This window comes from Coturnix japonica, chromosome Z (assembly GCF_001577835.2).
Source record: "Coturnix japonica isolate 7356 chromosome Z, Coturnix japonica 2.1, whole genome shotgun sequence".
NCBI lineage: Eukaryota > Metazoa > Chordata > Aves > Galliformes > Phasianidae > Coturnix > Coturnix japonica.
Window position 1 is genome coordinate 10,649,082 of NC_029547.1, and position 26,218 is coordinate 10,675,299.

Below are 26,218 nucleotides of genomic sequence, written 5' to 3' on the forward strand. Positions count from 1 at the left end.
GGTGGATGGTACTTTCACTGTGCATGTTACGTCATGTGTCTAAGATTCCAAACATTTATGTTCCCTGGATCACATATTTCAGAGTAAAGTGGCAGTGGTCTTGTTAGACCTTGATAGCCCTTGGCTTACTAGAGCATGTTACTATCACTTGGATTGTTTATTAATTGCTGTTCAGGCTCCTGGTATTCCATAAATGGTTGAGATAAAAACTCAGTGTGATTCTTACTGAGCTGAACATGTGCTATGTGATAACCTTTTTCTCTTCAGAAAGTGGGTAAACCATCTGTCTCTCTGCTCTGGGCTAAGTAAAATGCTGCTTCTGCCTGCCAGTGGTGTAGTGCCTCTCGAAAAACACACAGACAAACTTTACTTGAAATGATTTAAAGAACAACATTTGCGTGCCTTTTAAATATCCACAGCAAATCAAGAACGCTAACATTAGGAATATTTAATAGTGCTACCTTGAAACCTTCACTTATGTAAATTCACTTCTATTTTGCATTTATGAATGCAGATACAAGAAATGACCTTTGCACATTTTAATTGTTTGTGACGCTTGCCTGCTTTTCTTCATCTATTTCCAGATTTTGCATTGTGTGGAACAGACTTCTATTTATGCTCTGTCTACAGTAAAAACTGTATCAGATTCTGGTAGCTGTACAGAAATTTGGCCCCTTAGGATGGTTGCAAGTACTACCTTTGTCCAGTGCATTTTTGTTTTGTTTTGTTTTAATCTCTGTATGATAGATACACTGCAAAACAAGGATGTTCCTTACCTTATTTTGACTTATTCGGTTAGTGCTCTAATGTGAGCATTACTTTGGATCTGTACCAATAAAAGCAGATGCGGATCCAGCATTCATAGATGAACACACCTGCCAAATGCTGAGGATCAAAGAGAGGACTGTTGTTTGGGGAATGGGGACTCTCATTCAAAACCTGATTGAGTCTGCTGTATCTGATGTAAGTTCTGTGTCGGATGTAAGAGAGATGAGGCAGAGCTCAGCTGCAAGCACAAGGGAAAATGAAAAAAAATAAGGACATGCTTATGAGAGTTTCCAGTGTTATTCTTCGTGGGTATTTGGTAGTAACTTGATGGAAACTTAAGAAAGTGATATTTTTACACACTTGCTACCATGAATGTATGTTTTTTATGTAGACATGAAAAAAATATTACTTGGGAATGTTTTCTTCATTCACTGTTATTTGGAGTCCTTTTATAATATATGTTTCTGACTTGGGGTCTGCACAGAATCTGCTTTTGTGATAATATGAAACAACATCTTTATTAATTTCATGGATAATTTCATGGAGTTCATGATAGCTATAAGTTGGTTGGTTTGTCAGTCAACTTACGTAGAAAAATAAGTTTATGTATAGAAAGGATGGTAAGAAAGGATTTGGTGATGTTGATACAGATGTTGGTGAGATCTATTCCAGATGTAAGAGCAGAACTCCTGATTTGTGACTTTTCAAATTCTCTGTCGCAGAATGGACATGATCCTGACCTGCAGTATCTCAGAGGGCTGTTCTTTAACTTTTGTAGCTCCTTTTGCTGCGCCAGTGCAGAAAGCAGAAGTCTATACTTTGCTGTGTGAGGTGTTTCTCCTTGTGTGTGCCATAAAGCCTTAGCAAAAGGGGTAAAAGAGTTTATAAACATGATACATTCTCATGCTCCATTATGGTAAGGCTTTTTCATACAGTGCCTCTTCTTTTTTTCTTATTTTCTTTTTTGTCCCCTGTATTTGTTGTTCAGTGAGCATTGTGAATGGCATCAAGTGCACCCTCAGCAGGTTTGCAGGTGACATCAAGCTGAGCGGTGCAGTCGATACATTGGAAGGAAGGAAGGGAAGCCATCCAGAGGGACAGGCAGGCTGGAGAAGTGGGCCCATGAAAACCTGATGAGGTTTTGCCAAGTGCAAAGGTGTTGTGCTTGTGTCAGGGCAATGCCAGGTGTTTATACACACTGGGCAAGGAATCCTTTGAGAGCAGCTAGGATAAAGATCTAGGATATAGAGAAGGACTTGGAAGTCCTAGTGGACAAGAAACTGGACATTAGCCAGCAGTGTGCACTTGCAGCCCAGAAGGCCAACTGTGTTCTGGGCTGTATTAACAGAGGGGTGGCCAGCAGGGAGAGGGAGGTGATTGTCCCCCTCTACTTGGCTCTTGAGACCCTGAACATGGCAGAGGGGTTGAAACGAGATGAGCTTTGAGGTCCTTTTCAACCCAGGCTATGCTACGTTTCTATGAATTTTTTTTTTTGCATTGAATTTTGTTTTCAAGACAAGATCCCCTCTTAAAGTAGGATCTTCTTGAAGGCTGTTGCAGACTTTAAACTTTTTGAGTTTCTGGCAGGACTTTACGTTGGTAAAAGCTTTTTCTTCTTTTGGGTCTGTTTGCATCCATTTACTTGGTCAGTATCTTCTTGAGAAAAGTAAATAAATAAAGATAAAATCTTTCTAGTCTTAGTGCACTGGCCTTAATTTGACAAAAAGCATTTTGCAAAATGCCTGTCTTGGCTCACTACAGATTCTTTTTCTAGGACTTAATTATTATGCCCATGGTATTTATTGAGAGACCTGATATTATTGAACTGCAGCCTGCTTACTGGTATCCTTCTTATTAAAACAGCAAAGAATGGAGTTTGAAATGCTGTTTAATAAGGCTATAACAATTTTAGGAAATTCTGCCAATCCTTGGAGTATTCTGCCATGAAGAAAAATATTGAATTATCAAAGAATGAATTATTCTGAATGCTTTGCACTGAAATGCACAACTTCCAAGTTTGTTTATATGTTTTTGTTTAAGAGTAACTGTTTTGGCTGTGTAAGAAGTAAGTAAAAATAGATCAGTTGTACTGCAGCTCTCTAAAAGAAACCCACTAAGCACTGATGGAAAAAAATCCTTGGAGTTGTGAAATATTAGTTTGTATACTTTTTTAGCAACAGTGGTTTCATCTCCTAATGAAAACAAAATTCAGGCACCAATATCATATTGGGTACAGAACAGAAAAAAAAATAATTTAAACATTAATTTGTAAAATTTTGTATTATTTGTAAAGATGGTATGAAATTTAAAGCATTGGCCAAGTTATTTCTCCCTTTTGCAAATGACTATTTCTTTAGTCTTTAAGACAAAAGAATAGTCTTTAGTCTTTAAGACAAAAGAAATCATCCGAAACTTCTTGAGTCTTTCTGGTATCAGCAGAGTATACTTTCTTGTTAGTAGTAGAGCTGTATCTAAACATCTGACTACATCTCTTGCTAAAGCCTGGCAGGACTGCAGCTTGAAGATCATGTCAAGGGTCATGCCACTGGGAACAGAACAATCTTGATTGATAGCCTTAGATCTGTCCCTGTCCAGGAGATTTGCACATCAGCCAAATGGTATTGTTTGCGTACTTTTATAAAGTGCTGGTTCTTTAGATATAATATCTTGATGATAAGTGTTCTTTTGTTGAGGGTGGGAGGAGGAAAGGGAAGGTTCATGTTATAAAACCAAATGCTTTGAAGTGCTTGGGATGGTGTATGCTATGATATTCCCAAAATAGAGAGTCAGCTTTTTTTTTTTTTTTTTTTTCCTCATCATATTTAGCTTCCCAATGAAAAGAAATATACTCTGCTCTAGACATCATTTATTTAAGTTGTCCACTTCTTAAAAATATTTTGTAGTTAGGAGTTATTCTAGTCTTAATATAAACATACATGATGTACGAGGCCACACATTACTGCTTTCCCTGTAAAGAATACTGCTGGCCTTGATTTCTTCTGCTGGGGAAAGTTATATTTATTTATTTATTTGTGTTTGCATTTTATTTCCAAGGCCTACTTTGAGTTCTTAATCTCAGAGCCTGGGAATCTCAAGAATACTCCTAAAAAAAATAATACCAATACTACCAATATAATTATGTTATAAATTATATAATGATAATAATTAGTAGTAGTAGTATATAATTATATTGTTGTCATTATTACATTCCAGAAAGACTTCTGCTTAGTGAGGAAACATGTCTGTGCCACTCGTCTACTTGCCACTTAGATTCTGAAGAATGTACAACTTTTTTCTAAAATTAATCTCAGTGTATTTTTAAAGGAAATTGTTGTTTGAAAGTCCTTCTCTTCTCCTTTGAAAGCACTGATGTCAAATAAAGATTCCTAGGTGTCCATGTGAGATGGCTCAGGGCTCAAATTCTCATGCTTGAAATATGTATTCCAGAAGGATGATCGGCAGAGATGTTGATCTCTCCAAGAATAACTAACTTTTCTTTTTCATTTTTTTATATTTATTTTGGGAATAAACACTCTGACTTTTACGGGTGTGGAGAATCGCACCATGTTTATCAAACACAGATGAGAATGGCTGTAAATGTCTTACTATAACCTCTGCTTTGGCTTTTGTGGCCAAAGGTGTTATGGAGGGGTGTGAAAAGTTTAATTATAGTAAGCTTGTTCTCACTTACTTCCTTTCTACCCCTTCCCCAAGGACTTCTGGCTGATTGCAGGCCCTGTTTGCCATACTGAAGTTGTAATATATTGCTGTTTGTGGACTAAAGAAGCTGGAGGGCTTCATTCCCCTCAGTTCTATATCATCATTTTCACTGCTGCTGAGGCTCAAAAACCTACTGAAAAAACATCCCCATTTTGAATGCTTCAACTGTATCATTCTGTTTGTTAAATTATTTATTACTAACTCTTGTCTCTCTTGTTTCACAGGAGACGACACTTTAAAAATATGGGATATTAGACAATTTAAAAAGCCTCTTCATTCAGCTGAAAGACTGCCTAGCTTTTTTCCAATGTAAGTACTCTTAAGTTATTTCAGTTAGCAGAAACAATGGTTGTTGTGCTATGGAGGAGAGGCTACTGTGTGTGCATTAAGATATGAGTTGTTCTGAATTCATATAAGAAATGAATTTTTCTTTTCTCAGTAGGTCTGAAACTGTGGAAAAAAAAAAAAACCAACAACTGTGCAGAGAGAGCTGTGCAGTAATGTTCTTGGTTATTTTAGGACTTAACAACTGCTTTCAAATATCTCATATTTCTTGTGATAATTTGTAGCTAGCTATGCTTACTTTATTCAGTTTTTATTCTCATATATCTTATGCCTAATTAGATTAGAAACTTTTCAGGAAGAGGCGAGTTCATTGCCTTGTGTTTGTGTAATGAGATATATCAAGTGAGCCTCATTTCTATTTGGTCTATGATTAATTAAAAGAAAAAGCTGGATTGAAAAGCAGACATAACATAAAGGTACATGGTATTAATTCAGGTTATGATTTTATAAGTACTGATTGCTCTGTTCTTTGCTACTAAAATAGTGTATTATGCTGAATATTGCTAAGTATTGAATTTCATGTTTTTATTTGTATTAGCTGCACTTCTATACCTGTAGCACAGTCAAGTCCAATTCTACTGAAAATTTATACTTTTAGAACAAGTCCTTGGAAAGGAAGATTAGGTGCGGGTCAAGCTTGGAGTCACAACCACTCACTGTATTTTGCAGCATAGAGGAAAGATTAAAAAACATTTTTAGCAACTATATAAATAAAGCTGCTCTGTAGTGTTTAAGAATGTATCATCAGTGAAAACAAAGTTCAAGACTGATTTAAGTTCTTTCTGAATGATGATAACTAGATTTGAAAAGATTTTTTAAAATATTATTTTCTACATGGAAAACTTCACAAGTCTTTTGAAAGAAAGAGGAGTTTTGTTGGGGGAGGGGTTGTTTGGGATTTTTTTTTGCCAGTTTTGCACATCCTGTGTGCAGTTGTAATTATAAATGTGAACTGTGCCTAGTAACTATGTTATGAGATGACAACTGACAAAATATGTTTTTATAAGCTTTGTGTTAAAAGGTGTTACAGATAGGACTATTTGTAAAGAGTGGGATTTATAAGTTAACTGCACAGTAAACGCTTGCTCAGTGTGACGATGTATTTTTTTTTTAACAGGACAGATTGCTGTTTCAGCCCAGATGATAAAATACTTGTCACAGGGACTTCTGTTAAGAAAGGTGGTGGAAGTGGGAAGCTCTTCTTCTTTGATCGGGAGACATTTCAGAAGTTGTATGAGATTGAAGTTACTGATGCGGTATTTATTTTAATTATCTTCTGTCTACTATTCAAAATAAGAATGAGATCTTGTTCATCTGATTTTTCCCCATATACAGGAAGTAACCTGCTACCACTGCTATTTTTTATTTTTATTCCATATTTGTGAGAATTATGACCGTAATTAGAGTGCTAGTCTCTATATTATTTCAGATAAATAAGTAAATAGAACCTTAGGACGAGGCCTTTGAACCTTTGATCAGTAGGAGATCTGTGTTTCAGTATTATCACCGTATTGCTCAAAGGTTAGCGTGAACTTTTTTGGACCTTTGAAGTGGGACACATATTCTGGCTTATACATTCATGCTGTTCATTCCACCATTCATCATAATGAAATGCCATTGTGTGACAAACTCCTGCTTGTCCCCAAAACAAGACTCGTGACTCCTGTAGAATGTATTTCAGTCAACAGATGTATTTCCTAGTATAGAAGGAAGAAGCTTAATATCATAGCTGTAAAAATTCCTCAGTAGTGTAAATAAGTAAGCCTGTTAAAAACAGTCAGGAGTGCAAAGCATTCAAACAGAATTGCTCTTGCATTCCCATTAATTGTTGTGGTCTGTCAACTGGCCTCGTCTTTCTTGTGCTGTAGTGTTTCATGATATTGTTTTCTCCTATGCCTTTCTTAACTCACTTCTTGCGCTCAGTAGTCTTTTTTTTAGCACAACAAAACTGCTTGTGCTGGAGTTCATTAGACATTTAAATTCAGTTTTTAAATTGAATTTTCTCCTCTGAATTATTATATCCATTAAATGGATGGATGTGCTCAACTTGTTCAGATTTCTGTTGGATATTGGGTTTTTTCTGATACTAATATTGTAATCAAGTGTTCATAACCATTTTCTGGGACAAAATGTGAATGCCTCAGTACTCCCTCTGAAGCTCCCTGGCAGATCAAAGGAAACAAACTATGTAAGATAAAAGTGTGGGAGGTAGGGTTTTATGTGAGCCGTTCATTTCTGGGGCACAAGAAACAAAATAACTTCATTCCATTCACAGTGATGGCATCTTCATTTGCTGGTGAGGAAGTTGGTAACAGAGGACAAAAACTTCCACTGAGATTTAAGATTTCAAGAATGAGAAGCTAGCTAATTTGATTTCAGAAGGAATGTAGCTGGCATTGAATAACTTTGTTTTACAGGAATACTGTTCTTCAATTCTTTGGAATAGAAGGTCTGCTCTCTTTCTCAGGTAGATAATATAGCAAGACGTCCCAAAAGAGATTGTTTTGCTGCTGAGTTTTCTCAGAGTCTGGAGATATGGTTCTATTGCTTAAAAATGTGGGAGGATCAAAAGAGTGGAGAACTAGCAGTAGGAAGTTGTTGGAAAAACAAAATTAGGCGCCCATATGTGACTTCAATAGGGCCACTCAGACAGTAAAAATTTAAGTATGTGTACGAATCTCAGCAGGTTCACAGTTTTTGTACTGTAAGTTTCTATAGGTGTTTATATTTATATAGTACTTTTTAAAACAGTAGTAAATTATTTTTGCCTATGGAGTTTTAGTACTGCTGTTTTTCTTCATCTGTACTTATAAAATTTAAGTGTCATTTTCCTACTTTGAGTATAAAGGATCAAATGAAAAGAATGGAAATAAAATTCATTCTCATAAACGCTGATTTTACGACGTGGCTTGTAGTGAGCCAGCACTAACAGTACCTCTACAATCACTGTCCAGCTTCCAATTTCAACTCTACACATGTAAGAAAAACACAGTTAAACATAATGACTTGAGTATAAAAGAAGAAAGATTGCTATAAGTAGTGTTTTAAAATCGAAGCAGTATATTTTTTCAAATTTTTTCAATTTTTTATATCCTTTGACTTTTTCTACTTTGACTTTTTGCTTTTCCTTCTGAAATTGCAGTGTTAGATGAATTACAAATGAGTAAAGGCATGCTAAAAGCAAACAGAGTTTAAAGATGTAGGCTTTTACACTTTATAAGCTTCACATGCCCTTTATTGAAATGATCTGTCAAGTCTATATATGTAAACTGATGAATTGGTAAGATTACTATCTATAAATTGATAGGTTTGTATCTTGTGTGTAGTTAATCAAAGCATTTTTTCAGCAGCTTAATAATTAATGACTGTGTTTGTATTGATTTATTTCTTGGTTGCCATATTCTCATACTTTCAAAAATGCAGGTACAACAGTCAGCGATATTAAGGATAAATATATACTGTTGCTTGAGACTTTTTAGCTAAATATCAAACAGCTTTACCTTTAGTATGTTCTATTTTGCTTTAATATGTAATTGCAATATTTCTTTGTTGTCATTTTTAGTCTTTATATGTATGAAGTTGTGTTTTACTATTATGTATTGGAAAAAAGCAGAAGTATGCCAGTTAATGTCTCTACAAAGAGGTCACTTTTCATGAAAGTAACTAAAAATGGAGTTACTTCAAATTGCTGAAGAAGGGCATCATTAGTCATTTATTTCAAGTGTTCATTATAGTGAAAACTATAAGACTTTTGACAACAGTTGTTTGCCAGCTTACTGATAGAATGGATATAAATCAGAGTACGAAAAAATGCACTGCAAAGAGAGAACATAAACAGTTAACGTGTAACTTTTTTTGTTTGTTTCATAAGGCATTTTTTTAAGTAAGTCTTCAGTAATCTTGGAAAATGGAAAACAATTAAGAACAGTAAACATTATCTTAAAGCTCCGTGGTAAATAGCCAGTGCAATTGGCCTGTGAATGAACCTAGGAGGTAATGGGAAAATATTTAATGGGAATGTTTGACCAAAGCTGTGTGTGACATTCCTTTCCATCATACCACACAAACCTTTTTTTCACCTTTTCTTTCAAGTTTTCATGGGAAAAACCATTACTGCTTCAGAGCTGCTGGAGTGAAACCTTGTGGCTTTACTAATGGACTAACACTCTGATTAGCCTCTTCTATTGTGGCTGGGAATAGAGTATTAATTAAATCTCCATTTCATCCACTAGGATTGGTGGTTTTTTGGTCACCATTTGCAGCTAAATGAACTACTATGTTGTCCAGATACTGAATGCTGTCCCACAGCATAAGCATTAGGGACTTGTCTAGAGCTCAGATTTCTCAGAGAAATGCTTCTTGAATTAAAACTAAGTACTGATAGATAAATGTCAGAGTGGTGCAGACCATGAGCTTTGTCTCTGGCCAATAGCAGTATGCCTGCATAGTATGTGCAGAAGGCAAATATACAGTGTTGTTTTTCTCAACTGTCCTCTTCTAGCTCCAGTGATCTGTGACTTGGTGCAATCTGGACACAGACAGGAATTCTGTGGTTAACAGCTTTCAGTGGAGATCTCCTGGAGTTTATCAGGGAGTGAAACAACCGTGTTACAGGATAATGGCAGGTTTATTTACTCGCTGCTGATTAAATCAAAACTCTGGGGTCAGAAGTGCCTGTGATGCTCTCTGCAGGGTACTTCACCCTTACCCTGGTTCAGTCTCTACTAGAGTGACTGGAAATGATGAGGGCTTTGGAGGGTAACCATAGTTGAATATACTAAACTGTAAATATTTTATTTCTTAGCTTTTGTTAATACATTTTTGAAAACAAATCTTTGTCCTGCTATGGACAAAAAACAAGTCTTCATCTTCCTATGCACATGCTACTTTTTTTGTAGGTTTTCTGTCACAGTTTGCCTTATTGTGATACGTTAGTCAGACAGCAGTTCTTTTGCCTTCAATTTAAATAACCACAAGAAAACATTTATAGAAAAAAATATATAGGTTAATAGTAAGTAAGGTTTAATCTTTCAGGATCTGTGTAATGGACTCTTTTTGGAATGGAATGGAGGTTTCATTGTCAGGCACAAATCAAGGAGGATTTATTCTTAATTCTTGGATCAATTATGCAAGTATGAGATCTTCATGAGAATTAGTTATAAATACCTTCTGTATGGGAAACAGTGTTGGCTACCCATTTCCCCCCTATGTTAGTTTAATTTAATATAGCTGTGAACACTCACTTGAATCACTCTCACATGTCTGTCATTCAGTTATCTGATTCAAGCATATCGACCAGTAATTATCCTTATTAGAGTCAAGATTGATTTTGGCAGCAGTAGAGCAATCTTCTTTCCCATACAGAAAGGAGATGAAGTACGCTCAATTAGTGACAGGCAGGAATAGGCACTAAAAAAATATGTTGTACTATTATAGAAATTACTATTTTTAAATGAAAATGTGAGTGATTCAGTAAGGATGCTGAGGTTATGTATACGAGAATGAGACATGCAAGCTTTTAAAATATCTGTCAGGCTTTTGTAGATAAGCAGTGGTCCAAAATCATGTATTTATGCTTGTTTGGGGAATCATATTTCTGTAAGGAGAATTCTTCAATATTTTCTTAGTTTTTCAAAATAGGTAGAAGGTAAATTATTAAATACTTCTGAAAATCTCTCTAAGGGACGTTTCAGGAAGGTCTTGTGATGCAAGCTATAAATAAACCTTCATTTTAAATTAAAGAATGAAAAGGAAGAAAAAAGAAAAAGAAATATGAAACTTCCAGCACCCTTTATGCAGAGTTGATATAGGATTGCAGTATTTCTTTCATTGACCTCAAACAATATCATTTACTGTTTATAAGGCACTGTAGTATGTTAAAGGACTTTTCCACTGTGACCCAGTTGATGAAGATTTAAAGCTTTTTAATAAAAGGAAAATAAATTATTTTAACTTAGGGGAGATATCAGCATGGTATGTCTTGTTATTTTAACTTATTTCTTCTGTTTGGAAGGTGGATATAAATTTCACAATGAAGAAGTAAATGTAATATTTAAGGCCTGGTTAATTTTTGTGATAATTAAAGTAAAAACTATCTGTTATAGGCTATGAATAATGGGAAGGTGTTTTCTTTTGTAATAAGCTAGCTTGTCAATTTTTATTCTCTGCTTTCATATATGTAAGGACAGCGTAGTCCTTCCCTCCTATATCCTGCAGCAGCACTTACTTTATTTTAGGGGAGCTGTCACTAGAGATTTGAGGTGTATGAGAAAGATAAACTGCACAGCTTTCCTCACTGTAACAGTGGGGGTTGTACATGAAAGCTATCTGCCTTAGTTTTGCATCATACTGTTCTGAAAATGTGACTATTATTCTCACAGAGCAGGTGTTTGAAAATGTTGAGCCTTGCAATTACAAGAAAAACATTTTACCTCTCTGATTACGTCTCTTCCTCTGTTCATCAATTAGTAATCATTGCTTAGTGATTCATTTCACTTTTAAGAATGTTATATAGATGTGTACTGAAAGATGCATGATACAGCATTACTATCCATATGTTTTACATTGGGAACCTGTTTTAAATTATTGGCCTCTGAAAGTGCTATTTGGACTTTTCAGGTTTCTACATAGAAAATAGTAAATTTTATCCAATTCTGATCCCTTTTCTATTGAATGTTTCCACACGTTTTCTCAGTCATGTTTCATAAGGGAAAAGCATTGGTATTGTTTCCTCTACTACTATATTCACATGAGTATTTTAAATCTAATAAGAGCAGGTCACTGCATTCTAGATATTCCCTAACTTCCCACCTTATTTATTATACTTGGCTCTTCTCCTTGGGTAAGCTCCAGTGGAATCTCAAATCTGAAGATTTTTACAATTGTGGCTTAAAGCATATTTTTAATATAATATTAGGATATTTTTATTGTGTGAGCAATTTTTTTTCTTGAAAGTCTGCATAGTTTCAATGCATAGGTACCATCCTTTGCTCAAAAGAAGAAAGGTGGAAGTAAACTGATAGCATGACATCTGGAAATGACTCAGTAGTCAAAGTTATCTATCTAGATATTTATTTTCTTAGTTGACGTTGTGGCAGTTTTGTAAGAGTTATTGAGTCTAACGTTTTTCCACCCTCTGGTCTGTGAGTGCAGCCAGAAGACAGACCAGCCTTTCCAAGGCAGAGCAGCATGGCAGCCCACGAGTTGTAGTACACTCAAAAACAGCATTACAAAGCGAGCGGTGGGAATTAATATTTCAGACCCCCATTATCTTTCTATGGCTCTTAAGGATTGTTGTTCTTAGAGGGGAGGAGACAGATGCTGTAGCTGATGTTTCATGCATACCTTCTGCAGAGACATCGAAGTGATTATAGAAGGAAAAGGGAAGTTGTTACTTCATGACTAGCTTATGTCAGTTGTGGTATTAACCACTGTTGCTAATGGTCATTGATTACTATGTAGAAATAAAAATATTTCTGCAAGTAGATTCAGATTAAAATGTTGAGTTTGACTTTTTTTATTATTATTATTTTATTTACCTTAAATTCTAGTTGTGTAGAATTGGAGAGAAAACACGTTCTTGCAGAGTTGTTGACAAATGCACTGAAACAGACCTGTTTCTGAACTTCATAGAATATGAGAGGGAGGAAGTAAACACTTCCTTTTGAATCTCTCAGATCTTGAAGACAGGCAGGAATTACTCTGCTGCTTTTAAGTTATAATGCTAATGGGCCTATCCTGCAGCCCAGCTTCTTTTTATTTATTATATTCTGAGGCCTTTATCTCTCACTCTTCATTACCATATGTGTTCTTTCTAAAATATATTTCAAAAGCACTTAAACAGCTTTTCAGTCCATGAAAATGGTGGGTGACTTCAAACACGTCTGTTAAGATTTGTATGGCTACAGTAGGATGCATGCATACCTTCATTTAAAATAGAAGAACTTGAAAGTCACTGCATTAATATCTTTCCTAAGTGCAGAAGCAGTTTAAAGTTGGTAGATAGTCAAAGAGGAATTAGGGAACAATTGTTGAAGGATTCAGTTAGTGGAAAGCTGTCTTTAGCTGTTAGCATACAAACATTTCAGTGTTTGAAGTAATTTGACGTATAATCATTATTGTTTCTTAAAAAACAAAAACAAAAACAAAAAAACCCACAACAATAATACACCAGTAATGTTTACTGCACAATATTATGTATGTCTTAAACTCCTCCATGTTTAAAAGATACTGCGCTGTACAAGCAGTCCTTCATCAGAAATTTTCTTTAATAGCATTAAAGAAAATAGATCTTCTAAGTGAACTAGTTGCCTGCATTTGCAGACTGGACTTATTTCCTTCATCAGTGTTAGAACTTCTAAAAATGCAGTTAAAATAAATGTAAATGTTTGATCAGAACAGCCCAGTTTGTCTGGTGTTATGGTGCCCCACACTTACGAAGTCCATGAGCACAGTCATAATGTCATTTTACACATTCAGTATCTGCCCTGCTGACATGCCTCTTATCTGACTGTCTGGACAGCCAAGTGCAGCAAATCTGAACAGCACTGTTCAAACAGGACCTGTCACATACCGTCATGGCCACTGAAGCAGAGCTTGCATGTAAGAAAGAAATTTTGTTAAAGGTTTTCTTTTCCTAACTGAAAATATTTTCTTAGAGCAGCACCTCTTGCTGTCGTTATTGTATAGCTTCAAAACAGATTCAGCAGGAATTATTTAATAGATATAGGTTTGGACAGGGAGAAGCAGCAAGGGGGAACTGTGTTTCTGTTTTACCCTCATTCAGTTTTTAAGTGTCTACAGAGCTAGAACTGAACTTTCAAACTAAGATTCTGAAGATTTGTTGGAGAGTTTTAGAAGTTTGTATCTGCTGTATCATTCTGTACAGAGAATATTTAATTTGGCTTCTAGAATCCTTTATCCTTGAACTGGGGGGTTTTATGTAAGTAGCACAACATACTGTAACACAGATTGTCATTGTGTTGCTCCATTTAGTTTTCTGTTTTTCTTATATAGTTATTTTGGCCCTTGTAGGCTGCAGGGGATTCACCTGACCAAATATAGATGTCTACAGCTGATCCAGTCACCCTCGGCTCCCTTTCTAATAAGCAGAGAAAATAAACACATCCAGGCTGTGATTTATCTCATACTAAAATAGATACCTAAAATAGGTTAGATGAAGGCCACTGTAAAATGCTGATTTATCTGCATTAACTGTAAAGTGAGGCGGTAGGGCACAGACATTTTGGGTAGACCTGTAAAGTTGTAGATATCTGAAGTTTGGTGAGATAAGTCCCACTTAAAATCCTCACTTCCCTCTGTTAGTGTTGATTCTTTCTTATTAAACTTTTCACCTCACTTGTTCTGATTTTCCCAATTGCAAAGTTAGACAGTAGGTTACTTCTGCATTCATTTGTATTGATTTAAGGACTTATGACTTTAGGCAGTGTAAATTGAGAATATCCTACCACTCCATGAAAGAACCGTGCTAGATGAGATTCAGATGTAAGGTATCCTAATAGTACCTGATTTCCAAACATAACTTTCAAAACATTGGCACCTTCACCTTATGATTACAGAACTTTATCTAAATTCTAACAGACTTTTGTTTATCATTGAAAATACCATCAAACCTAAAGTACATTCTTACTTCAACTGTTGAAATATATGAAAGTCTAGAATTAGTGTGTTCTCTTGCCTGTTTCGCAATTAATTTCTAATTGACAGTGTCTTTTTTTCCAGTGGTAAATTGCCAGCACGTGGCAAATAGCATGTGAGGAAATAATTTTTGTTTTTTTCAGCTTACAAGTGGGAGGCTGACTGCACACTCACCACAGAGATAGTGCAGATATCAGCTCTGTGTTAGCATCATTCAGCAAAGATTTCTGCCCTCTGAGTATAGTTTCTATTGTGAAAATAAATGCATCTTCTCCACGTGTCAGTCTTGTTTGTACTTGCATTCAGACAGTTTTTTTTTAGCTAATAGCCATGAAAGCAGACATGAATTCAGTAAACTTAGCCTAAAAAGGGTGATAGCTACGATTTTTGTGGTGCTGCTATAGGGGGATGATCGACCATATCTGAAGTGAAGAGAAAGAAAAATTGGAAATGTTTATTCCAGTAGTGCATTACTAACGTAGAAGCTTTTTTTTCTTCCCCTGCCCTGCATGGCAGAAGAAACCATGCCAGTGAACCTTAGCAGGATGGTATATTATTATGGATTATCATGAAATGCACTTCGCATGAAATGTTCAGTTTCAAAGACAAATGTATGGTATTTAACCCTAAAACTTAACTGTCTTTAGGGAAAAGGAGTTGATTCTAAAAAAAACAGTTCCTGACTGACAGGCAGTAAGACCTCCTTATGGAGGGAAAAGAAATTAAAACATCATTGTAAAATATGACCCCATCTAAATTTACTTTAAATTTTGCAGTAGCAAGGAAAGAATATTGCTCCACTGAGCTGAGTGCTGCAGAAGTGTATAATGATTCCTATTTATGCCAAAAACAGATCCTTGGAATGTTTTGGAAAATGATCAAACTTGATACCATGCCAGTCTTGCAACAAATGATGACCTCTGTACTCCAGTTATCAGTGCACGCACAGGCACACAAATGGTGTCTGTTTAATAAAATTCTGCTAATAGGAAAAGGTTGCCAAATATCTTGGTGTTTCTTTACATATTTCTTTACAATTAAATTTTGTTGTATTCTGGTTAAGCTTTCAACTGAAATGCAAAAAAATTAAGAAGTCCATACTCTGTACAGTGTCAAGACATGTCCAATGTTAGCAAGAGGAATAAAAGAAGACAGCGATAGAGGTAAATCTTAATTTTCTCTAGTTGTCTTGCAGGAGGGTGAAGGAGGATAGAGATGAATAGTGCTTTCTACAGACGATCTTTGTACATGCTGTCCTTATTCTGTTGTGTAACAGGCAACCTTAGTTTTTCATAGGTTCAAGCCATACTAGTGAGATTAAGTGACTGCCTGCACTCTTGAATGTAGCAAAAATAAATAAATAAATATTTGCAGGTGTTAGAATTAATATTCCTGTAAAGGCTGTACAAACTCTCTAATAGTAGGAATTTGTAAGGCTTGCTGGATTTGCTTTGTGTTTATGTATGTTTTCCTTAGTTCCTATTGCTTTACAATAGGAAGTTGAGGTATATATTAAATGCTTCAGGGCAACAGAAAATATATGGCATGTAACTTTTGTTCTTACTCAAGAACTGTTATTCCAGTTCTGAACACTGGCGAAACTGTTTATAACCAGAAAAAAGCCAGGACTACTGGACTGTGTAGCTGGGGTGAAGTGAGACTGACCTGTTAACACTTGGCATGGTGGTCTCATGAAAACTTGCCCTCGTGTTGATGACCAGCCTGGCAAGCCTGTCTCCAGCTGTGTCTGACTTGAATGCCCCCAGCCAATTGCTTCACTTTCCTGTTTGTGCAGAGGACAGAAGGAGTGTCAACACAGACTGCTTCCACTCTGGTTTGGATGGCTGTGGGAGCAGGAAACCCTGGTCTCCAGAGGAGCTTTTTCAGACCTTCACTAAGGAGAAATACCATGGCCTCTTTCTGGCAGCTGAGGCTGCAGGGAAGCTTCTATTGCTGGATGGAAAGGGGAACCACCAAGGAGCTAATGCAGGAGGCCACATCAGGTGTTGGGAGATGTCTAAATTGCAGAAAAGAGTAGGCAGTGCTCAATCCATCCTGGGTATGTTCTATCTGTGCTGTAAAACTGAATGTTTTTATTTGAAATGTGGGCCAGGAACTGAATTTTGTCATCACTGCTGCAATTTTTAACTGTCTTTATAACCAAGGATCCAGGAGAGTTCTTTCAGTCCTTGACATCAGTCTGCAGTTTTATGACCTTACCAGCCTCATGGTTTCATCGTAGTGGTAAATTTTCCATTCCTATGCAACAAATCATTTTAATCTTTTCTTGCTGACCTTGTAAAATGCCCTCTCTGCATTGTTTACCCCTGTAGGGGTGTTAGCCCAAGTGTTCTGGACAGTTTCAGTTGAGGTAATTAGCTCTTGCTTGCTGAGAAATCTGTTTCAGTTATTCTTCACTTTGCCTGTTAAACCAAGGAATCTATTTCTAGGCCAGAATAAATGTTCCATTCTGTATTACAAATAATTTCAGGCTTCATCACTGCATTTAGAGGCCAGTTCTGTCAAAGCACAGGGATGTGTGTAGTACCAGCAAAGCCATTTGAACAGTTGCCTACTGAACTAGCCCTAATGGAAAATAACCTAACAGAAATATTACATGACATAGTTTACTGTTTACCTGCACCAGCAGCGCTGTTTGTGCAATACAAACAGAAATACACAGGTGAAAACAGACTGTTAGGGCTGAGACTATTTATGAGCCCCACATGAACTGGGACTGCAGTTGTTTTAGAAGAAATGCAGATGGAATGACGAACTATGAAGAAAGCACCTTTGCCTGCCACCTTAGTACTTATGAGTTTTATGTTTAAAGATTACCACATACTATTAAGATCTTACATTATTACAGGTAAATTATTTTATCATGGTGCTAATTTTCAAACAATATTAAATTTGAAGCTTTAGTTTATAATACATTTGGAAGTATTGCATAGGCAAGTCAATTTTTCTATTTAACGTAATCATATAGCTGCTTTAAAAAATTATATGACTGGTCTCAAGAACCAGCTTAGTAAGGCTGGTTTTAGGCAGTTGTTTAAGAAAGTAAATGTGTTGATCCCAAATGAAAAAATAAATAAATAAATAAATAAAATAAAAAATCATTAAAATTCCATAGATTATTGGAAATTCTATTCAGTCAGTCATTGTTACAAGATAATCTGTTATTTGAAAATAATGACAAAGGTCTCCTCTCAATAACACCCACTGAATCTGTCCTGAATTCTTTCTCAATGTTCAGTTCACATTTTTAATATTCTCCCTGCCTAACTTCATAGCAGTTTTTTCACAATCATTTGCCAGTATTTCCCAGTGCATAATTCTGAGCTTATGTATGCAGTAGATTTTGTCAGAGTCTTTTTGGATTGATTTCATTTGAAGATCTTAGTATTTTGAGTACAGTAGAACTACCAAACAGATTTTGAATCATTGCTACTAATTGTATTTTGCAAGTGATGTAAATATAAGTGCTGTCAGGCAGCTTAATTCTGTGCTCTTCTTTTACTTCTCTGAAAAAGTATGAATGAAGTCAGCTTGGTAAATACAGTGAGAGCTTGCTTTTAACTGCTGAAGTCATTACTTCTGTCTTGAGCTCTTTTCTATGGGGAGGAAATTAAAACTATAGTACCACCCTGTTTATTTTGGTATCTACTGTGTGACACAACTTTAAAATGAAACAAGCTGTTCTTAAAAAATCATTGCTTAAGTTGAAATGAGGATTCAAGATAAGATTCTCTTCCTGTCTCAGACAAACAGAAACTGGCAAGAAGCTGCTGGGTATTTGTACCAGTTAAAAAAGCAGTACCAGCAGGTCAAGGGAAGCAGTTACTGCCCTCTGCTCAGCTCTGGTGAGGCACACTATAGTGCTTGGTCTTGTTCTGAGCTCCCTAGTACAATAGAGATATAAATACATTACAGTGAGTTCAGCAAAGGACTGCAAAGATTATTGGAAGCTTGCAGTATCTGATATAAAGAGAAGGCTGAGAGAGATAGAATCATCCATTCTGAAGAAGCAGACACAAAGAGAATCTTATTTGTAAGTACTTGATGGGGAAAATGAAGCAGATACTTTTCAGTGGTGCCCAGCAATGGGACTAGAGGCAATAGGCATAAAATTAATTAGAAGAAATTCCACTTAAGCATTAGAAAATGTGTATTTTTGCTGTCATGGAGATGGTCAAGATTGGAACAAGTTACCCAGAGAGGTTATGGAGTCTCCATCCTGAGATACGTAGAAATGAACTGGATAATGTCCATAGCTACCTATTGCAGCTGAGCGAGCTCAGAGTTGGGAAGTTACATTAGGTTATCTTCAGAGGTGTCCTTCAGTCTTGTCAACCATTCCACTTGTTTTCTTAGTATGAGCACAATTATTTGCCTACAGAGCTGGAAACTTCTTTGACCTAAAATTTGAATAATTTGAAATATCTGCCCAATTTTTCTGCATAAACACAGCGAGAAAGTTAGACATATTGATGGAGAAATGCTACGTTTAGGAATCAATTATTTATGAACAGTGAAGATTCTCCTTTGCCCCTTGCTCTCAGTGTTAAAATCTGGCCTGCAAAGATCCCTTTGATCTATAGTTGTTCAGAATTTTTACTTCTGTTGGATTATGTGATTGGGAAAGATTATTAGGATTCAGTTTAGGAATTCAGTATTTTGTTCTTCTTAAAGTATTGCCAGTTTTTAAAATAATCTGAAAATCTCTGTAAGTAGTTTTCATTATTTCTAATAAAGTAGGTTTATATGCCAGCGGCTTAATAAAATTACTTGCATGTTCAGAGCTCGTATTTGTTTAGTTTTTAACAAATTATATTCTGGAGACATTTTACAGTTTCAGGAGATTTATAGTGCTGCATTTTATGACAGTTTCTTCTGCCTGTTCTGGAGCACGTGCCTTGCTGGTTTTAAGTGTGCTGTGGATGTTTGACAAGTTAGAAACTTAGCAATCCCCATCAGTGCTTAGCCACACTGTCTCAGGCTTTGTTTTTGTTGGCTGATGTCCAGTACCATGCTATAAAATACATTTACTTGACAGAAGAAAGTGGAGAACCACATTAACTACAAAGTTTTAAAAGGCTGGCTAAACACATGCAATAAATATTAATAAAAGAAAAGGCCACCCACCTTTGACCTTCAAAACTTGTTATTAGCTTTGTATGTTTTAGAATTACCGTAACATTTTGAGTAATAGCATTACAGAACAGTATGAAAGAATCTCTTACTTAAATAAAGCAACTTATTAAGAACTCTGTATTGATTATTTTGTGCTCTTGTTGCAAGGGTTATTGAGATACTGCATTGCCAGAATTTTACTTTATATTTCAGAGTTATCTGTAAAAAGCACTGTTGCCTGTTTTTTGTTAAATGCCTTGTAACATTCAAAAAAAAGGGAGCTGGGGGATGTGGAGCAAACGAGACATAGGAAGGAATATGAATTGTCAAGAGCAATTCACCATTCAAAAGAGATTCAAAAGAGCTGCTGCATAACCTTCTAGAATAAATGTTTATGCTCTCCCAAGATAAAGGGCTGTATTTTACTTGCACTACTAATTATGTTTTAGCTTTCTGTTATTTACATATATATATATGCATATATATGTATGTTCGTGGTTCCCATTTTTTTGAGTTGCATGTGCTGTATTATCACAGAATCGCAGGGGTTGGAAGGGACCTCAAGAAGTCATTGAGTCCAACCCCCCTGCTAAAGCAGGTATCCTGCTATAGGTCTCTCAAGTAGGTATTCAGACAGGTATTGAGTGTAGAAGGAGACAACACAGCCGCTCTGGGCAGCATGTTCCAGTGCTACCTCACCTCTACCCAGTGAGGTGGAAGTTCTTCCAAATATTTGTATGGAACCTCATATTCAGGTTATAGACCATTACTGCTTGTCCTGTCACTGCACACTATTGAGAAGAGCCTGACCTCATCCATTCGTCTCCCACCTCTCTGTAGGTCAGGTGCCCCCTCAGTGTCTTTCCCAGACTGAACAGACCCAAGTTACTCAGCCTTTCCTCCTACAGGAGATGCTCCAGGCCCTTTATCATCTTTGTGACCCTCTTCTGAAGTCCTTCTGGGAGATGACTGTCTTTTTTGAACTGGGAGCCCAGAACTGGTCACAACTTTCTACATGTAGCCTCACTAGGGCAGAGTAGATGGGAAAGATCACCTTCTTTGTCCTGCTTGCCATTGGGTTTTTAATGCACACAAGATTACGTCAAAGTAAAATTTAAAAATACATAAATACATAAAAAGGAAGTTCTTTAATGATAAATGGATGCAAGTTGTTGAATATTAAACTGTTAACTCATTTTGGGAAGAGTCTATGTTTGTTGTTTTTTGTTTAAAGGGACATGACATGGAAATTTTATGGGAAAAACAATTAGAAAAATCAGCATTGTTAAGTGAAATACTAATATAGAGAATCACAGTATCATGGAATCCTTACAGTTGGAAGGGACCATTAAAGGTCCAACTCCCCTGCAGTGAACATGATGATGCATCCTGCTAGCTTTGAATGCATTTATTACATGGCTGAAAAAATATTATAAAGACATCAGTCTTGGACAGTATCTCTTTCAGCTCTTTCTTTTCTAGTCTTGAAGATAGTTAATGAGTTGGGTTTTTTTTTTGTTTTGTTTTGTTTTGTTTTTTGGTTTTTTTTTTTTCCTCTTTCAATTAGATGCACATGCAATATTTGTGACTGCTCAAGTCAGGCTGGACTTGCAGACTTTCTGTGTTGATTGAGTACAGAGATCAGTCAGATGGAGAACGATGCTGTTGTATAAAGCAACAGTACTTACAATATCTGAGTTTCTGTGCAGATTAGAAGGATGACAGAGCTCTGAGACAAAGGCTTCAATTACTAACCTTTTCTGGGTGTTGTTTAAGGAAAAAGAATCAAAAGTGAAAATCAGCTACTCTATAGTCTGTCTTCAGTCAGTGAATGAGAGGTCAACACTGTATGAGAAAGCTTGAGTGTGAGAAGATGGGGAAAACACATAAAGTAAGGAAGAGGGTGGAAGAATTAAGAATTATATAGAAAAATGCAAGTGTCATGACGGCCTACACTGTTATATCTAAAGGACTTCATTGTTCTCTTTCAAATCCCTCTTCAGTTTCTTATTTCCATTATGCCCACAGAGATTGTGGAGCAGTACTTCAGTGGAAACCACAATTTTCTCATTTCCACACATTTGTACTTCCTTCCAGCCTGCATCTGTATGTTCTCTCTCCTTTTACAGTGCATTCAACTCTGGAGAAGACCTTTATTCATTCATGTATTCAAGTTTGTGTTTACAAGTGTAGGATCAGTTATTTGACTGTATGAGTATTAGTGCTAAAATCTAAGTGAATGACTAACAGACTAATATGTTGCTTTATTTCAGAGTGTTGTGCGTTGCCTTTGGCATCCAAAGTTGAACCAGATCATGGTTGGTACGGGCAATGGACTGGCCAAAGTGTACTATGATCCTGTCAAAAGCCAGAGGTACATAATAGTGGTTAACAGTTGAGAACTTTTTTTCCCCTCAGATTTAGCCTGATTCTATGATTATGTTAAGAGATGAGAAAAAAAATATTTAGTAGTGTTTATTTTACAGAGTTTTACTTGTTTAGATACAGTAATGAAGAAAAAAACCAAAACTTGCTTTTCAAAAGCTGTCCATTTTCTTTCACAGTCTTAATGATGCTGTACGATGACAGGTCTATCTGAATTTATAAGCACATGCATTTTGAAATGGTGTGAAATCTGCTGTAAGAATAACCAGCCTTCATTTCACAAAATCTTACAATCATCAAGGTTGGAAAAGACCTCTAAGGTCATCAGGTCTAACCATCATCAGCTCCTCACCACCACACTGATTAAACCACATCCCTAAGTGTCGCATCTCCAAGTTTCTTGAACACCTCTGGGGGTGGTGACTCCACCACTTCCCTGGGCAACCTGTTCCAGTGCAGTATCATTCTTTCAGTTTTTCCTGCTATCCAATCTAAAACTCCCCTGGTGCAACTTGAGACCTTTACCTCAAGTTGAGCAGTTGAGGGCTGCTGATATGGTGTTCTTGAAAGTCTGCTTACTATGTTTAGTCTTCTTTTTAATATCATATTTCATTTTATTTTTGCAATAAAAACATTGTTTAGAAGTATTAGATTAAACTTCAGAGTATGTGAAGTAGTGGTGGAAGGCCTTATTTGAAACCTCATCTCCACCACCCCCTCCTGTCAGATGTGGATTTTGCCTGCATCTAATGAAAGGTGGTAGTGATTAATCAGAAGGTGATTTGTCAGTCTAGAATGAATAGAAGAGGATTTAACTAGTCTATAAATACTTCAGCAATTACCTTGCTTTTACCATCTGGATTGGCTAGAGAACTTCCTTCCTTATCAGCGGGGGAAAAATGTGTGTTTCATATATTCTGAGTGGAATGACTATTGTTACAGTAAAAAGTTTAGTTCCCTTATATGCCCTCATCTTTGTTTTACATGCAGAAATATTCTCTTTTGCAGTTCAAGATTCCAAGATTCTTACAATGACCTGGACACTTGAATATTAAATTCTTGTATATAAGATTGGCAGAAAGAAGTGTTATTTTTCTGTTTCTTATCAATTTAGAGGAGAGAAGGAAATTATGTCATCATTGTTTGGACCTCTCATTTGTCCCAGATGTAGCACCAAGCCTCTTGTATACAGACTACAAAAATCTTAGCTCAATTTTGTACCCTTTTGATTTCTGATAGTTAGCAGTAATAAGGGAAGTACCACCAGTTTAAATTAGTCTTGTTGTAATCAGACTTGTGCAGGTTTTCCCCCTGTAGTGTTACAAACAACTCTATTTATAAATAACTACTACCTGTGCTACTTAGGAGAGGTACAAGGAGCAAAACATTGTCTGTGTTTGGAAAGGGTCACTTTCTGTGTGCATTCTTCAAGTAGTGTGTACAATGACATGATAGGAGACTTATGTCCTTACTTCCACATGTCATGTAAACTGATCTGAAACAGAAACTTCATCTTTTTATCCCCCTTCAAATCTGCATGGACATACCAAGATATACACAGTTATGAATAATTTAAGTTACATATGATTTAGTGGTGAATATGTCTTGAATAAAAAATGGCTTCTGCTTGACATGAACAGACCAACTGTGCTGCTCTATGTTTTCTTTCAGGGGAGCAAAATTATGTGTGGTCAAAACAAAAAGGAAAGAGAGACAAGCTGAGACTCTTACACAGGATTACATTATAACACGTAAGGAATTTAAACTTCTTTTTATCTGAGCATCCTTAACTCTTTCTCAGGTATCATTTATTTCCAGATGATTTAGTATTGTATTGCAGGTTTTTACCTGCAATCATTCCTGAATCTTTGGGTGCTTCATACAAATTTATTTATAGCCCTGCAAATCTGGAAAGGTATGTATCTGGAATGACCTGTAACAATGGTTGTAGTCTAGATTATGGTGCATTGATAGGACTTAGGGGACTTATGATCGAAAGATCTGAGATTATTTTCATCCTTTCTTGAATCTTCAGTTTTACGTAAGTAAATTGGTGAGTATGCCTTTTACCACATGGTAATGTGGACAAGTACCAGTGGCAAAATCATAGATGTGAGGATTGGTGTTGAGCAAATTCCTATTGATCTTTTAAGGTTTGGACCTTGCCTAGAAGTATATGGGTTTTTAAGTAGTTAAAATGTTTTTCCAGCTTAAGTGGTTATACTTATGTAATATGACTCACTGATGGCTTTAGAAATTGTTATTGTTACTGTGAAAATTTTAATGACCTGCTTTTTCCCAAGGGCAAATTTTACAAGGGGACTAGTAGACTGAGTGATTTTGGCTCTCATTTTGAAATTATATAAGAATATTTTCATATAAAACAAAGCAGTAAAGACGTTTCTCAGCTGGTAGTGAGCTGGTTGTACAAATTTGCTTTACATGTTTTTAAATTTGTTGTATATTTATAAAACTTTTCAGAGGTTATATTGGCTTCTTCTGAGATTACAGGTGGAACTGGAAAGAACTGGCAATCTCTGAAATCCTTTCCAAAGTGAACTAACTGCAATTTCTTCCTCCTGTACTTGTGTTGTTGGTTTTTTTTTGTTGCTTTTGTTTTTGTTTTGTTTTGTTCTGTTTTGTTTGTCTATTTTTAATTGTGGATGCTTCTTAATCTCAGAATTTCCTACAATACCTGTTTAAAATGCAAGAATGTTTTTGGAGAATTCTGTATTAATTTTAAAATATAGGAATATGCAGCTTGAATTTCCCTTGGACAGCCTCGACTCTTTAGCTACTCAATGCAAACCAATCAAATACACTGCTTTGATGTGCCAGGAACAATTTGCTGTCATCCATCATGAAATCCATAAAAATAAAACCTAAATATTATTCTCTAACTTATACTGCTGTTTCATAAGACTGACTTTACATCATCTGATAAATTTAGCAAGCTTCTGGAAGTAATCTGATAGGTCTCTGAATGCCACTTTCCTATCTATATAATTAAATATAGAGCTAATTTCACCACATTTAAGATTTTGTTTGTTTGGTTTTAGTCTTTATTGAGTCTTTTGATCCCAACACAGTTTCCAACATTTTGGGAAATACCAGCTATCAGCACACTGGAGTATGAAAGCTAAGCCTCACCATGAGAAAACTGTGTCCCTTGACGTTGTGTTCCTCTTTTGCTGTTGAGTGTAGTTTTTCTGAGCAGACAGAAATAGTGTACATTTAAAATACAGTGAGTGAAGATGTTGCAATTTGCTGAAGAAAGAGAATTTTTTAAGTCTTGATAATTTATCCAAACTCTCGGGTGTTCTTCCAGCCTTGATTAGTGCTGTAACTTAATCAAAAATTGAGCATGACTTTGATTGAAAAAACATCATGGTTCATCAAGGGGATTCCTTTTCTCTCTCAGATCCAAAAGCGCATCTAGAGTGTTCTTGATGCTGGATTACTGGGGACCTGTAGAAAAACTGAAAGTGCAGAAAAAAAGACAACCAATTGGTCACAATGTTTATGTTGTGAACTGAATGTCAGAGGAGTAAATTATGTTCACATAAGCAATGCAATGATATGAAATACATATTCACATGAAATACTGGTTCCTGAAGGCACCCTTGAAATTTGGCTACTTCCTTGTTTGAAAAATACAAAATTTATTGCAAAAAAGCCTACCCAAATGCAACTCATTAGATCATGGCTTGGGAGACTGCTCGTGCTGCCATTCATGCTCTATGGACAAATCACAGTTTTCACCATCATTATTATAATCTTAAGAAGATAATGGAATTTCTAACATTTGTTTTTCTTCAAACTTTGACTTTTTAGCTCATGCACTTCCAATGTTCCGTGAACCACGACAGCGAAGCACCAGGAAGCAGCTGGAGAAAGATAGGTTGGACCCAATGAAGTCTCACAAACCAGAACCTCCAGTAGCAGGACCTGGTAATCTACACATAATCACTTCATACTGTCCTGTGCCAAAGAGGCTGTCATGTTTGAGTTCTGACTTCCTTGATTGAGGTCACATAGGATTTATGGGACAACCTGGGGATCAGACCCAGCCAGCATGTATTCATGAAAGGCAGATACTGCTTAACCAACCTAATCTATTTCTGTGATAGAGTGATCCACCTGGTGGATGACGAAAAAGCTGTTGATGTAGTCAACCTAGACTTCAGCAAAGACTTTGACACTGTCT

At 36.1% G+C, this 26,218-nt stretch overlaps 1 protein-coding gene across 2 annotated transcripts in view; it reads left to right on the plus strand.

Annotated features, from left to right (window-relative positions):
* Positions 1-26,218, plus strand: part of WDR70 (WD repeat domain 70) — a 122,812-nt gene that overhangs the window by 87,214 nt on the left and 9,380 nt on the right. For both annotated transcript variants that reach the window (XM_015848476.2, XM_015848477.2), the window contains 5 exons: positions 4,713-4,797; positions 5,951-6,089; positions 21,900-22,000; positions 23,683-23,762; positions 25,846-25,962. In XM_015848476.2, the coding sequence (XP_015703962.2) occupies positions 4,713-4,797; positions 5,951-6,089; positions 21,900-22,000; positions 23,683-23,762; positions 25,846-25,962 (522 nt within the window). The remainder of the gene's footprint in view (positions 1-4,712; positions 4,798-5,950; positions 6,090-21,899; positions 22,001-23,682; positions 23,763-25,845; positions 25,963-26,218) is intronic.